Genomic DNA, 16,551 nt, shown 5'->3' on the forward strand with positions numbered 1-16,551 from the left:
TGTTCTAGCCCCAGCTACAATAAACAAAAACAGGTATTATTGCACATACTGCAAAGGATTTTCATCCTTTATATAGTAAAATATTAGAAGTTAAAAGAACACTTCAGCAGAACTCATAATGTTTCTTTCTACTTTAAAACACTATACCGGTTCCTTAAAGTCTACTCTTATGAACATACTTTACTCACTGGTATTCCTGTGTGTGTATTCTTGTGGAAGTGTGCATGTGACTGTCAGAAGACTGCTTTCAGGAATAGGTCCTCTATTGCCACCATGTAAGATCCAGAAAGGTAACTGAGATATGTTTTCTAGCAATAAAGCACTACTAGCTGATGCATTTCACTGTCCAATCACATTAATCTTTCTTACCTCACAACAGAAGCAATTTAACCAATGCACTATCACTCAGTTAATACTGGTAAGAGTTTCAGACACTGTAATTTTCACTGTGAGATCATTGTGGGTTTAAGCCAAATGAGAAATGTAGAAATTGAGAAACACAATGCTTAAATTGACCAACAGTTTAAATTTTATTCACTCTAAGCCAGGTGATGGTGGCATACACTTTTAATCCCAGCATTCAGAGGCAGAGGCAGGTGAATCTCTGTGAGTTCGAGGCCAGCCTGGTCTACAGAGTGAGTTCCAGGACAGGCTCCAAAAACAGTAGAGAAACTGTCTCAAAAAACAATAACAAAAAATATTCATCCTAAACACTTTGAATATTTTTCCTCATTTATTCCAAATGTAAAGGCTTTCACCAGTGGGGGTGGAGGGGTGAGTATAATAGTAACTATAGCTGCTAAAGAATTTAACACACACACATGTAAGGACTCTCTCCAGGGTGAATTCTTGAGACCTCATGGCAGCAGCAACTAGTGAAGGATTTTGAATAATACATAAATGCATACATGCATTGGGCTTCTTTTCAGTACAAATTCTTACATGAGGATTACAGAAACTAGAAGTGGTCAAGGCTTTCCCATTATGCTTGATAAAATGACAAGAATAAAGTTTCCCAAATGTTTACAAAGGGTTTTCTCTCCATTGTGAATGTTTTAATTAGTCTAGTGCCAAGGGGGACTACTGAAGGCATTCCCACAATGCTAACAAGCATTAGCCTACTGACTAGTGTGAACTGTTTCATGTCTGTTATGATCAGCAAAGCAGGTGAAGGCCTTCCAAATGCTTCCATGCATAAGGCCTGTCTTTACATACAAAGGGCATCTCTCCACTGGGATTTTTTTCATGGAAGATGAGGACAAGTAGAAATGCTGAAGGTTTTTCCACAATGTCTATATGCATAAGGCTTCTCTCAAGTGTGCTTTCTTTCATGTCTGTTACGACCACAGGAGTCCCTGAAAGCTTTGCCACAATGCCTACATGCATAATGCTTCTCTCCAGTGTGACTACGTTCATGTTTGTTACGATTACTGGAGTCGCTGAAAGATTTGCCGCAGTGCTTACATGCATAAGGCTTTTCTCCAGTATGAATTCTTCCATGAATGATCAGAGAACTGGAGCGTGTAAATTCTTTTCCACAATGTGTACATATATACAGCTTCTCTCCTGTGTGAAGACTTTCGTGTCTCTTAAGGTTCCTAGAGTCAATAAAAGCTTTTCCACAATATTTACATGGATGAGGCTTCTCTCCAATGTGCTTTCTTTCATGCCTTTTACAATTACAGGACTCACTGAAAGCTTTGCCACAATGCTGGCATGCATACAGCTTCACTCCAGTGTGCCTTCTTTCATGTCTGTTTCGACTATTGGAGTCCCTGAAAGCTTTGCTGCAATGCTTGCATGCATAAGGCTTTTCTCTAGTATGAATTCTTCCATGAATGATGAGGTCACTGGAGCGTGTAAATGCTTTTCCACACTGCTTACATGCATAAGGCTTCTCTCCAGTGTGAACACTCTCATGTCTTTTTTGACTACTGGGGTCAGTGAAGCCTTTTCCACAATGCCTACATGCATAAGGCTTCTCTCCAGTGTGCTTTCTTTCATGTGTGTTACGACTCCTGGAGTTCCTAAAAGCTTCTCCACAATGCTTACATGTATAAGGCTTCTCTCCAGTGTGAGTGCGTTCATGTGTTTTACAATTACCAGAGTCCCTGAAAGCTTTGCCACAATGCTTACATGCATAAGGCTTCTCTCCAGTGTGACTCCGTTCATGTTTGCTACAACTACTGGAGTCCCTGAAAGTTTCTCCACAATGCTTACACACATATAGCTTCTGTCTGGTGTGAAGACTTTCATGTCTCTTAAGACTCTTAGAGTCAACAAAAGCTTTTCCACAATTTTTACATGGAAAAGGCTTCTCTCCAGTGTGCTTACTTTGATGTCGGTTACGACTATTGGAGTCCTTGAAAGCTTTGCTGCAATGCTTACATGAATAAGGTTTCTCTCCAGTGTGTCTCTGTTCATGTCTGTTACGACTACTGGAGTCCCTGAAAGCTTTGCTGCAATGCTTGCATGTGTAAGGCTTTTCTCTAGTATGAATTCTTCCATGAATGATGAGAGTACTGGAGCGAGTAAATTCTTTTCCACAATGCTTACATACAAAAGGCTTCTCTCCAGTGTGAACACTTTCATGTCTTTTTTGACTACTGATGTCAATGAAGGTTTTTCCACAATGTCTACATGCATAAGGTCTTTCCCCAGTGTGCCTTCTTTCATGTTTGGTACGGCTACTGGAGTGACTGAAGGCTTTTCCACAATGCCTACAAGTAAAAGGTTTCTCTCCACTGTGAATCCTTTCATGAACATTCAGAATACTGGAGCCGGTAAATGCTTTTCCACAGTGCCTACAAGCATAAGGCTTCTCTTCTGTATGAGTTACTTTATGACTCCCAAAATATTCTGCATACTTAAATGTTTTGTCATATTGCCTACAATTGAATATATTTTGTACAATATGACTTTTTTCGAGGTTGAAAATATCACTGGGATTAATGAAGGATTCTTTACAGAGCTTATACACAAAGGGTTTCACTTCTTCAAGGATCCTTTTATCATTCTGGTCATGTGTGTCTCTCATAGAATCATTCTCATTGAGTTTATCTCCGTGACTTCTCTCCTGAGGATGATCAGAAGAAAGACTCCTACAGACTTCATTACATTGTTGACATTTCCGGGGTTCCCCGCTAGAATCCTCAAGAAACTGATGTGATTCAGAATGACTGATATCTTTCCAATATCTTTGATATCTATAAAGTTTTGCCATAGCTTCCGTATACACAGATGGTATCTGTATAGTTTTTTCATGTGAGGATGAATGGCCAATGATGTTTCTTAAAAGCAATGGTCTTTCATGAACTCTTACTTGAGGAGGCATATCTTTACTGGTGATATTTTCTGAAATAGGTTCCTGGTTTTTATCATACTCAGTATCACAGTCTTCCTCAACCATTGGAGTTCTATAAAAAATGAAAAAAGATTAGTGTATCCAAGGAAAATATTGATCTCTTGCTCTCTTATCCCTTCCCCAAATGTTATTAGCTCAGTCTGTGTACACAAGAATACATACACATAACAAACAGGTAAAATAATTATGAGGCATAAAAGGAGTGGACAAGAAAGCCAAAGTTCTGGTAGACAATCACAATAATCACATAAGGAGGTGAAACACTGTGGTCTCTGGCATTCTATATACTAAGCATGTGTTGGTGAGTTAGTTATCAACTAGATCAGTTGAGGGATATTGGAGAACAGGGATCTTCAAAGGAGAAAAGGACATAGGTTGGCCTGTAAACAAGTCTCTGGAAGCATTTCACATTCCTGATTGATGAATAATGGTTTAAATTATGATGTGTATTGTTGCTATGGTTAAGAGTGCATGAGTTGTGTCAGATAGGCACCTGCTGGATAGTTGTGGAAAGTTGACACAAACTAGGACACATCTGAAAACAGGGAACTAAAGGAGAGAATGGCTCCATCAGATTGAAATTTAGGAATGTCCTCAGGGGCATTTTCCTGATCACTGATTGAAGTAGAATGCCTCAGCCCACTGTGAGTGGGGTCTCCCTACAGATGTGGGTGAGGGTTTAATAAGGCAGGTATCTGAGTTAGGGGTGAAGAACACACCAGTAAATAGCATTTCTCCATCACCTCTGGTTCAGTTCCTGCTTCGAGATTCTTGCCAGGCTTGAGTTCTGGCCCTGGCTTTCCTTTACGATAGGACTGAGACAAGGAAGTATAAGTAAAATTGGGCTCCACCCCAGAGTTATTTTGTTGCAAGAAAGCAAATAAAACACAGCACTTATGTTCAAAGTCTCAAAAATAATACATAGACATATGGTAAACTCGTTTGGATATGAGTCTTATGTAATAAAAAACTGTAAAAGCTCTTTCAGAGCTAAATGCTGCATGACACATTTGTGATATCAATAGATTATATAGATCAGCTCACATATTGAATGACAATTTAATTCTCCATTACAGGAATTTGTGAAGAATCATTTTTTCACTCAGGTATATTTGGAGCCATTGGTAGGTTCTCAGTTGTCCCATGATTCCCAAATGTTTGATATAAATTCTGTTCTACTGAATATAAATTACCCCATATTTCTACTGAGATCTTTGCAGTCCTCTTCAATATTTTCTTGTAGTGCTTCCTCTGGAAGAAAACCCAAAGAATGCATTATGACATGGTCATATTCAACATAAAAATTATGACAACCTAGGTTTTATGATATGGGCTCTCACATTATATTCATCACATATTTACTTCAAATACCAACACTATACACATAAGCATCATGCAGTTGTTTTCTGAATAAGAAATGGGAGCAATTTTTTTTTTACCTATGTAGATCAGGTTCAAAAATGTCTCATTCATCACATCTCTGTAGAGCTTCTTTTGACTAGAATCCAACAAAGCCCATTCTTCTACAGTGAAGGCCACAGTCACATCCTCAAAGGTCACTGGCTCCTAGGAGTACATATATTAGGATGGTTTATTGTTTCTGACAGACTGTCAGGCTACAGAATCATCTAGTATATATGTATCTGAAAAACCACTGACTGACTATACAAATAGGATTAACTGAAGAATATCTGTGGGATGCTAGCTTGATTACTTGAGGTAATGAAGGAAGACCCCTTAGTTACTATCCAATTGGCCTTAGGAAATATCATGACCAAGCAACTCCTATAAAAGAAAGCATTTAATTGGGGCTTGTGTACATTTTTATGGGGTTAGTCAATGAATACTACTGATGGGAGATGTCATTCTGTAAATATGTTTCTCTTATTTGTTAAAGAATATAAAGCACTGTTGGCCAATATGAAAGGAAGATAGGAGGGACTAGGAGACAAGAAGGAAAGAGGAAGTAGTAGGGAGGAGTCAGCATGGAGAGACTGGAAAGAACAGTGGTCCGGGCCCACTCTCCGGTAAGATGAGACCACGTGGAAATACTTAGATTAATAGAAATGGGTTAATAATTAAGACAGAGCTAGCCGATAAGGAACTAGTAACTGGCCAACAGCATTTATATCTAATATAATGTCTCTGTGTATTATTTGGGCTGGCATGTAACAGATTACATTCTGGGAAGCAGACTGCTATGGAGTTGGATGGAATACATTCAAAACAACACACTTGTTAGGCACATTTTTTTAAAACTCTATAGGGATTATATTAGTGGAAGGATGGAGCCGAGACCCATAACAACTACACAATACTCTCTTCCTGACTGTGTGCACTGTGACTAGCAGCTTCATAGTTCTGTATTTTATAAACCATACATACCCTTTACCCTGACTACAGTCACTTTCCTCAGAGGGGCCCTAACTTGTAAAATATGTGGCAAACTTAAGAAGTAGGGGAGAGTTAAATGGAGTAAGGGACAAGGTGAGACCCAGAGGCTGAAGCTCTTACCACTGATGCCCCAGTGAAAAGGAATTTCCTTTCTCTGGGCCTTGCTGAGACTGTAAAGTACCCAGCATGTATTCTATATATGAAGATTATACAGGCAAATTCATAGCAACAAATATTCTGGAGTCTGTATTTCCTACAGACTTTACAAGGCAAGTTTTCTCATCAGAATTCGATTCTGGTGGGTTTATACCTATAATATTAATTGCTATTGCTGTAATAAATAATAATGGCTCTCTGTAGCATGAAAAATAAAAGACCCAGGGACACATATCAGGCTTCAAGCTGAAGACCAGAAAAGCCACTAGCTCTTACCTTTACCTCAGACTGAAAGGAGATCCCAGCTCCACCAAACCTCAGATTGCAATCCCAGACTGCTATGCTCTCCTTGATGTGGCTGGAAAACCCTGAGACTGACCACTGAAGATCCTGCTCCTATCTTTTATATCTCTCTAGTTCTGGAATTAATGGTTTGAATTCTGTTACTCTTTTAGACTGATTCAATCTCCTGTAGCCATAAGAGTGATCTCTGAGTTCAGGGCTAGCCTGGTCAAAGAATTTCCAGGGGTACACACAGAAAACCTGTCACCAAAAATATACAAACAAGCAAACAAACAAAACAAAAATCAAGGAAAGTAATAATGCTATATTAAGTACAAATTAAAAACTGAAATGAAAATTTAACCACACACACGAGATAATAAATATATTATAAATTTTTCTTCAAGTAAACTTTCAACTAAAAACATTTTTCCATCAGGTACAAAGCACACTTGACTTTCACATGAACATTCTAAAGTTTCCCAAGAGAAATCATACTGTCTACCAAAACCACCTATCTGGAGGCCAAAGGGAAGAGATTAAATATTAATATTTTCCCAAAGGCCTGCAACACTAAGAAGTACTTTTTGCAGAATGGACACTCCCAATCCCTTCTGTCTAAAGAAGCCAACAAGCAGCAACAACAAAAACACAAAGCCAATTTTTTTTTCTTCTCTGTATTGCTTTGGAGCCTTTTCTGGAACTCGCTGTTGACCAGGTTGGCTTCGAACTCACAGAGATCTGCCAGTCTCTGCTTCCTGAGAGCTGGGATTAAAGGCGTGTGTCACCAATGCCCAACACTTTTCAAAATTCTAATTGGGATATCAAAAAAAATCACTGCAAACAAAATATGAAACAAATTTAAATTTCTCTCTCTCTCTCTTTTTTTTTCTCTCTCTTTTTTTTTTTTTTTTTTTTTTTTTTTTCTGACTGGTAACTTTGAACAACTGCAGTCAAGAGAACTAGAAAAAGTCATCTACAATATTACAAAAAAAAAAAAAGGAAAAACTGAAAAACAAAACAAACCAAACAAACAAACAAAAAATCATGCAGGATGTGGTGATAAGTGGTAAAGACACAGCTCTGTGACAAACCTCTCTAACTCCAGGAAACATGGAAATCAATTCTCAGGCACACCAGATGGCGGAGGGGAATGCAGGAGAGAGGAAAGAACTCCAAGGTGATAATGAGAAAAACCTAAGTCACCCCAAACAGAAGCACAAAAGGAGACGGGAAACTAAGGGGAAATGCATGAACCTACAGGACAGTCTGGACTTGGAATCACCAACCCACCAGTGCTGGGAAATCTGTGTACCCAAAGATTCACTGCAAGGACTAAACCAAGGAGGCTAGGGATTGCCTGGAAGCAGTTTCATCAGGGTAGAAAAGTGGGGTACAAGAGGCTCCAGGCTGCGGCCTGTGGAGTGCTCACTTCAAGGGCAAGTGGGCAAGGGCATGCTCCTGGGCCAGACTCCACCTTCCACTGGAATGCACAGCTCCAGGAGAAAATGCAGCTGCTGGTGCTGAAAAAGAGCTAATACCCCACACCCACCTCTCAGGACACCAGCAGCCCAGGGCACACTCACCATTTTTTGGTCCTGATGTGTCTGGGTGTCTCCCAAAGAGTCTTGCAGTCAGCAAAAGCACATGTCCACCAAAACAGGTCTTCAGAAGGAATCCCTCAGCTAAGGGAACTTTACAAAGGTTTCCTGGAAATAGCACTGAGACTATCTGTACTACTCATTGGACAGTTCATTCCTTCTAGTGGACAGTTCATTCCTTCTAGTAATGTTGTTCCTGATCGGTCATATCTACTCACTCCGCCCCCCTCAGTCTTAAGCTCCTAAAACTTTTAGGAAATACCAGGTTCAAGCCTTTAATAGAAGGCAGACCTTTGTGAAATAGTCATTCAGGAATAGATGGTGAGACCCTAACTAAAAACCAAACAAAAATTTCAGACATTCTCGTCTTTTTGGGTGGTTAGAAAATTCGTGCTCTGTACATTCCAAAGGAGAGTACTGTTCTATTGTACATTCCAAACGACTTACATAATAGAAAGTTGTTAGGTCAGGTACAGAAGATGGCCACAGATGGCTATTCGGAGGGCTAAGAAGGGCCCAAAGTAATGGACCTGTAACACTCCAAAGTGTCTCCTATGTTTGATGTTCTCATCTGTTAACGGGCCTTACAGAAGGTTCAGCTTTGGTTCGCATGCATCATCCTTGAGCGTACACACCAGACGATTCTTCCCAAACCTGTGTCTAGACTGACCTAGGGACCTCTTCTCCCCTGATTTCATGCCTTGTACTCCTAAGGTACTGAATGTGGTTGCTGGCACTATTTCTAAGTGAAGAACCCATCGTGGCCCACTAAATACACCAGGGAAGAGTCTCTAAAAACCCAAACATGTGTTTCCTTAAATGCAAGGTTACCCCAGGTTGGACCAGGTTTATTCCAGGAAGGAAACAGGGTAGAACAGGCCACGGGGGAAACCTGTCGTTACAGTTGTACCCCTGCAGGAAGGCGTGTTTTCTAGGTTATAAAATGGTTCCCCACCCACAACCCATACCCATCCTACAATCCCCCAACCCTCCCAAATCCCCATCGCCTCTCCTTACCATCCCCCTTCACTGCGCATATCATTCGCCAACCAGGGACTCTGTTGTGACTTTGCATTAACTGTCCAATGAGAAGCACGGATATTTGGAAGGTGTGGCCGTTACCGCCATGTTTGAGTTCCAGAAGCGGTTGAGAGGTCCCCCGACCTTGTTGACCATGCCTCCAGCTGATGGTAGGCCCTTTACGAGGGGGACCTGGGGTGCATCAGAAACAGGAAATGGTGAGTGCGTTGTGACACTGCTGCGGCTTTGGCGTAATGTGGCACCGCAGTCCTGACGTTTCCCTGGCGCTGAGCAGCTGAGTCTGAGATGCAGCCCCTGCGCTGTCGCCCCTCCTGCTCTTAAAGTGTGAGCGGAGCAAGCAGCAGAGAGTCCGGGAACCTGCCCTGTCTCTTTGAAGCTGTTTCACTCCAGTCCAGTTCCTGTCGGGATGCTGAGTCTGAGATGCAGCCCCTGCGCTGTCGCCCCTCCTGCTCTTAAAGTGTGAGCGGAGCAAGCAGCAGAGAGTCCGGGAACCTGCCCTGTCTCTTTGAAGCTGTTTCACTCCAGTCCAGTTCCTGTCGGGATGCCTCGGGGTTGTGAACTTGAACAGCGAAAGACTTTGCAGTGGACGGACTGCTTAGTCCTGCACCGACCCCAGGCTGTACTGTGAAGGCTGTGAGTGCTGTTGCTCATTCTCCCCTGTGGTATTTCCCTTGGATCATAACATTTTCTGGCTTTTGTTTTTTGCTTTGCTTTGCTTTTGATAATAGCGCAAGAAGCTCCTGGCTGAGGATGGGTCAAAATTTACTGGTTTGTAGGAAGGAAAGAAATTTAAACTTGCTTTAGAACTGTTTCAGTGTAGCTCTTACTCTCTGAGGCATTAAGTGAGATTTTGGGGAAGCTTTTCCCAGCCTTGCTGATAGTGAAGAAAGTGACTTTTAAGATGTAACTCACTAATAAGAAACCAGGTCTCTTGGGCGGTGGTGACACACACCTTTAATCCCAGGACTTGGGAGGCTGAGGCAGGTGGATTTTTGTGAGTTTGAGACCTGTCTGGTCTACAAGATCGAGTTCCAGGACAGGCTTCAAAACTACACAGGGAAACCCTTTCTTAAACTCCGGCCCCCCACCCCCCAAAAAAACAAAACAAAACAAAACAAAAACCAGAAACCAGGTCTGCAACCTGGAGACACATGGCTTTGCCTTCACACCCTGGGCTCTCTGATAAGAATTAAGTGTCTTTTCTGAATTATCAGGGAACCTGATACTAAACCCTGAAACTGTAAGCCTCCACTCCAATAAATACTTTTTCTTTCTTAGCCTTTTAATTTATTAATTGAACAAGTATTTCACCAATATTATTTGTTGGTGGTAGCCATGTCTAGAGTTAAGGCCCACTCAATAGGAGTGAAGCCACGCCTGGTAATGAAAACCTAGCCATTTTCCTAGGGCTAGTGACATTATGAGTGTTAATAAAGAATCTACTACCACTGCTTTGCAAGACCACAATTATTCCTTACTATATTCTAAATCTTTTTTGTTTTGAGATAATGAGATTTTGTGTTATTTTGTTGATGGATAACTAATTTCAAAAGTCAAGGTGGTGTTTAAAAATTGCCAATTGTTGAAATTTTGTGGAATGATTTCTTTTTTAGTTTTTAAGCACTCTTTTCTCATTTTGCATACCAATCCCAGTTCCCATTCCCTCCCCTCCTCCTGTTTCCCCCTTCTCCCAAACCCCCTTCCACTCCTTAGAGAGGTTAAGACTTCCCATGGGGAGTCAACAAAGTCAGGCACATCATTTTGAGGCAGGATCAAGGCCCTCCCCACTATATTTAGGTTGAGCAAGGTATCCCTCCAAAAAGAATGGGCTACAAAAAAGCCAGTTCAAGCACTAGAAATAAATCCTGGTCCCACTACTAGTGGCTCCACAGACTACACAATCCATACAACTGTCACCCACATTCAGAGGGCATAGCTTAGCCTATGGAGGTTCCCGTGCTGTCAGCCCAGAGTCAATGAGATCCCATTAGCTCAGGTTTGCTGTTTCTGTGGGTTTCTCCCACATAGTCTTGTCCCATGTGCTCATATTATTTCTCCTTCCTCTCTTTGACTGGACTCCAGGAGCTCAGCCCAGTGCTTAACTGTAAATCTCTGCATTGACATCCGCATCCATCAGTTTCTAGATGAAGGTTCTATGATAACAATTAAGGTAGTTATCAATCTGATTACAGGGGAAATCCACCCTTCCACTAATGCTTAGGGTCTTAGCAGGAATAATACTTGTGGAATCTCCTTATACCCACAGATAAGTTTGGCTACCATGCCTCATCAAGAATGTAAGAGCCAGAGGAGTAGAAGGCACAAAGAAAACAGGGTTCTCTAAATCATCATGAGCAAAACTCACATAAACTCCCAGAGGCTGAAGCAGCATGCACAGGGACTGTACAGGTCTGCACAGGTCCTCTGTGCTTGTATTATGCTTTGTAAGCGTTTGCCATGTTCATGGTGTCTCTTCAGAAACTGAAACCATAACTAAGACAGAAGTTGGTACCAGGGATTGGGATATTGTTGTGATAGGCCTGAGCTTGTTTTTGTTTGGAAGAATTTGGACTTAAGTACTTTGCATTAGGAAAGCAGTTAGAATGTGTTCAGCACTGCTTAATGGGCCGTAGTAGTGGTAGTATATAAGACAGTGGTACTAATAATTATTTAAACTATGGGGGCTGGCTCAAAAGGCTTCAGAGGGAAAGACTATTAATGCATGGCCTAGAGATGGATCTTGTTATATTTTGGATAAGAATGTGACTGCCTTTTGCCCTTGTCTGAAGAAGTCTGCCTGAGGCTAAAGTGAAGGGATTTGGGTTAACTCAGCTGGCAGAGGAAATTTCAAGACAGCCTAGTATAGACTGTGCTGTGTGGTTCCTATTGTTCATGCTTATAAAGATTTATAGTGAAAAGAAGCAAGCTGAGCAAATATAAATACAAAGTGCACAGATTGAGAAAAGGGGCACCAGGAAGTAAAATCGTGTGTTAAAGGAGATAAACAGATTAAGATATGGAATGGAATTATGGAATGGAATTAATTCCAGCACTTGAGAGGCAGAGGCTGGCAGATCTCTGTGACTTGGAGGTTAGCCTCCAAAGCTACACAGAAACCAAACAAAATAGAAGATATGAAATAAAGTGAGTGATAATCTCAGGGCAAGATCCCACCCAGCTAAATTTCCAACAAGTAAAAAGAAATTAAAGAAAAGCTTGGAGCCAGGTGTGGTGGTGCACACCTTCAATCCTAGCACTTGGGAGGCAGAGGTTGCCAGATCTGTGCATTTTAGGCTAGCTTGGTCTACAGAACAAGTTCTAGGAAAGCCAAGCTTATGCAGTGAAGGTAGAAATCGAAAACAGAAAGCTGGTGAAGATGAATTGAACTAGGGAACCATGTTCTAGCCCCAGCAAGCAGCAGAACAAGTCAGCTAGGTCACATGGTTTCGGCTCTAGAGTTAAGGATAGAAGAAACAGGTTATGGAATTTGCCTCCACTTCTAAGGAAATCCATTTTACTATTTAAAAAAAAATTGATAAATATTATCCAGATATTATGGCACATGCCTATAATCCCAACACTCAGGTATAACACAACTAATAAAAACCCAGAGAGATATTGGGGTTCAAGCTGAGAGTCAGATGAGCAAATCAGATGGTCTCTAGCTCTTACCTCTACCTCAGATTGAAAGGGTGAGCTGGCTAGCTCCACAAATCCTCAGACTGCAATCCTAGAGTGCTGCCTTTTTTCAACGTGGCTGGAGACTAATTCCCAAGACTGACTTTGCTTCTTCCTTTTATACCTCTCAAATCCTGGGATTAAAGGCATGTGATCCCAAGTGCTGAGTTCACTTTTGTGTGAGCTGTTTCTCTTTAAGACTGGATCAATTTCCTGTAGCTCAGTGTGGCCTTGAACTAACAGATATATCTGCCTCTGTTTCCTGCCTTTTGGAATTAAAGGTGTGTGGCACCACTGCCTGGCTCTATGGCTTGCTAGTATGGCTGCTGGGATTCAGGGTTTGTATCACCACAGACTGACTCTGTAGCTTCTGGCTAGCTTCGCTTTCTGTACCCTCAGCAAGCTTTATTAAATCATAAACAATATATCACCAAACTCAGGATTTGAGGCAGGAGAATCCCAACAAACTTGAAGCCAAGCCAATTTGGTCTTTCTCACAACTTCATGGCCAGTTACAACAAAAATAAGAAACTAACAAACAAAAAATATTAAAAATAATATTTAATAAAATTAACAGTGAATGTTTGTCGTACATATTAATGAATTTTATGATGACATACTATGCTTTCATCATATTCACCCTTCCAGATACTGTTTTATTGACACATCTTTTCTTCCACAAAACATCCCCATGTCCTCTTGTCATGAATTGTTGTTGTTGAATTGTGCCTGTATTGTACTTTCCACATATGAATAAAAGCACAGGACAATTTTCTTTGTCTGGATGATTTCACTTAGAACTGCCATAGTATAATCCATTTTCCTAAAAATGATTGCTCTTCCTTATGGGCGAGTAATAATCAATTGTTTGTATGTAAGTATGTATGCATGCATGTCAATATCTGTCTATAGACATATAGTATAGTACATACACCATATTCTCTCCATTTGTTCATATGTTGATGAGATCTCGGATGACTCCACATCTAAGATATTTTTGAGCAGTGCTACAATAAACATGAATGTGCATACATTTCTTATGTATACTTAATTCTTTTCCTTATATAGCAAAGAGGGCTATTTCTAGTTCCTTAGGTGGTTCAATTTTGAGGTGTTTTTGTTTGTTTGTTTTATTGAGCAACTGCCATACTTTATTTTCATAATGCTTGTGCTAGTTTACATTATTACTAACAATTTGTAATTGTTCCTTTTTTCCTGTATCTTGGTTAGCATTTCTTATGTATTAAAATAATAGCCACTGTAAGAAGGATGAAATGGACTCTGAATATAGCTTTGGTTTCAGTGTTCTTGTTGGTAAATAAGGTTGGTAAATAAGGAAGATGGTTGACCATCTTCCCCAACATATTCCCAACATTAAGTATTTGTAATTAAAAAATATTTTCATTGTGTATGTGTGTAAACGTGCACACATGTGCTATAGTACATGCACAGGTTGATGGACAATTGGAAGACCTTCTTTCCTTCCACCAGGTAGTTGAGTAGAGGTGATTAGACTCCAACTGTCAGTACTGGTGGCAAGTTTACACACTGAGCCAGGCAACCAGCACCCCTTTCACATTAATGATCCACATAAGTGACTTTACGTTATCCTGGGTTTTAGAAGTAGGCTGTACATGCAGCATTCACAGTTATTTTGAATGAAGGCATTAGTTACAAAAGAACATGCAGGTATTTTTCAAATGCACTTTCTGTTGTTATTTTTATTGGGACATAGTTTCAACATGTTATTCAAATGGGTTTCAAACATGGGAGCCACTCAGTCTCCCTGACTCAGTTTCTTAAGCAGATGGAAGTACAGATCCATGTCACCATACCTAGGTTCAAATGTACTCCTTTTTTAAGTTTTAAGGTTATTTTATTATATGTGTGTATGAACACTTTACCTCCATGTATTCATGCACACCATATAAATACCTGGTGCCAGTGATATTAAATGATGGACATCTTGGATTTAGGATAGTTGTGAACCACCATTGGAATCAATCCCAGGTCCTCTGTGAGAGCAACAAGTGTTCTAAACAGCTAAGTCATCTCTCTAGCCCTGGAAATGTATTTATTAATGAATATATTCAAATTAACTACATGACCTCATCCTCTTCATCAAGAAGTTTAACAGCACAGACTCTCAAAGAGCCAATCCTTATCCCTTTGTCCAAAATTCTCTCTCCATACAGAATATTGTGCTTATATATGGGACAATAGTTCATTGCCTTACTTTTAGCACTTTATATGTGGGAAAACTGTGTATACATCTCCATGATTTTGAATGTATACATGAAATTTATATTAATTCAACTGTATTCAGTTCAGGCTAACAGAAAACCTTTCTTTAAAGATTTATTTATTTATTATGTATACAGTGTTCTGCCTGCATATATTTCTGCACACCAGAAGAGGGCACCAGACCTCACTACTGTAGCAGGCAAAGGAGATGCAGGTCGGGCATTTCCAGTAAGCCAATAACATGTGGAAATTCTTAGGTTGATAGAAATGAACTAATAATTAAGACAGAGCTAGCCAATAAGAAGCTCTAGTCATAGCCTATTGACCAACAGTTTCATAATTAATACAGCATTTCTGTGTGTTATTTGGGGCTGATACGACTGTGGGACCAGGCTGGTGGGAAAGTGCTCAAAACACATTGCAGATGGTTGTGAGCCACCATGTGGTTGTGAAAGACCTAAAAAGTAATGTTAATGATGGACTAACCTAGAAACCAATATCTGTTCCTTGGAATTTGCTAGCTTCCTCTCACAAGGCCCTGAGATAAGAATTCACACTGCCCCCCATTTCCTGTGAGTCAACAGGTGGTAAATAGGGTCAAGAGATAGCTGTAACTCTGGTTTGCCCAGACAAGATTAATTAGCACACCTGAAGCCCTAAGGTCTGCTGACCCTAATAGCGAGACCATCCGGCCTCCAAGGGTCACGAATGGACAGAGAGTCCCACCCCCTCCCTAAGCTTGTGGGTTTGCCTTTAAAAACACCTGGGCCCAAGGGAGGGGGCTTCTCCCTAGCCTGCATGCTGGAGGAGCCCGTTTGCGCAAACGTTTCCTGTTCATTAAAGCCTCTTGCGTTTTGCAGCAACTGGACTGGACATTGAGTTCTTGGGGTATCGACCGAACCTGGAAGACTCCTCATTCTGAGGGTCTTACAGTTGCTAAGAATGGAACTCAGGACTTTTAGAAGAGCTGCCAGTGCTCTTAACCTCTGAACCATCTCTCCAGTCCCCCATGAAGCCTTTTCTAATATTTTCACCATAGTGCTGTGACCTTGGACTCTAACTCTTTCCCTGTTATGTAATTCAAGTGTCATAATCCTGTAAATGGAGTTCTTAATTAGTCTAGATAATAAAAAACCAGAGTCAGATAGAGAGATGCTGAGAGATAAGAGGGAAGGAGCCAGCCACAGCACAACTTACTCCTTAGTGTCTCAGCAGATCAGAGAGTGATTTCCTGCTTGTCCCAGCTTATATCCATTTCTGCCCAGCTACCTTACTTCCTGTCTGTCTGTACAGACCTCCAGACCTCTATGGTTAGCTAGTGTTAAGCTCCATTCTCTGACCCTCAGACAGGCTTTATTTGTACAGGCAAGATATCACCACTGTCTGGAAGGAAACACTTTATTGGTGTGGTGCTCATGTCCTCCATCCTATCTTATTCACAACAAGGTAGAGGGGAGAAGAAAGAAGACCTTGGGCAATACCTTCTTCCTCTAACTCTTCCCCAGACCTCTGGCTGGACCTGGTTTTGTGACAGCAGACATAGTAGATGGCAGCCGTCAATGTCTGCGTTTTTTCCATTTTTTTCCATCATGTTTCCCATCCTCTCTGCTCCTTTTTCAAAAACTGTGCCCAATGTGGTTGCACACATGCACTTAGGAGGCAGAGTTGGGCAGACCTCGGTGAGTTTGGGGCCAGCTTGGTCTACAAAACAAGTTCCACGACAATCAGTGCTGTTATATAGAGAAACCCTGCCTTGAAAAAAAAAAAAAAAAAACCCTTTAAAAATTTAAA

General features: G+C 40.9%; 1 protein-coding gene across 1 annotated transcript; it reads right to left on the reverse strand.

The window, feature by feature from the left end:
- Positions 1-650: 650 nt before the first annotated feature.
- LOC127216531 (zinc finger protein 14-like) lies at positions 651-7,854 on the reverse strand. Its single transcript, XM_051177234.1, has 4 exons — positions 7,783-7,854; positions 4,804-4,930; positions 4,558-4,615; positions 651-3,416 (listed from the first exon to the last, which is right to left on the reverse strand). Exons 1-4 carry the CDS (start codon positions 7,783-7,785, stop codon positions 1,313-1,315), a joined length of 2,292 nt encoding a protein of 763 aa, XP_051033191.1. The 5' UTR covers positions 7,786-7,854; the 3' UTR covers positions 651-1,312.
- Positions 7,855-16,551: the final 8,697 nt, after the last annotated feature.

This window comes from Phodopus roborovskii, unplaced genomic scaffold, assembly GCF_943737965.1.
Source record: "Phodopus roborovskii unplaced genomic scaffold, PHOROB, whole genome shotgun sequence".
NCBI classification, from domain to species: Eukaryota; Metazoa; Chordata; class Mammalia; order Rodentia; family Cricetidae; genus Phodopus; species Phodopus roborovskii.

What these genes read in the sequence shown, in the direction of transcription:
- LOC127216531 (XM_051177234.1), bottom strand. An exon ending in TTTGAACCTGATCTACATAG is followed by an intron (nt 4,616 to 4,803) that starts GTAAAAAAAAAA and finishes GTTTTCTTCCAG; the next exon opens with AGGAAGCACTACAAGAAAAT. An exon ending in GATCTCAGTAGAAATATGGG is followed by an intron (nt 3,417 to 4,557) that starts GTAATTTATATT and finishes CATTTTTTATAG; the next exon opens with AACTCCAATGGTTGAGGAAG.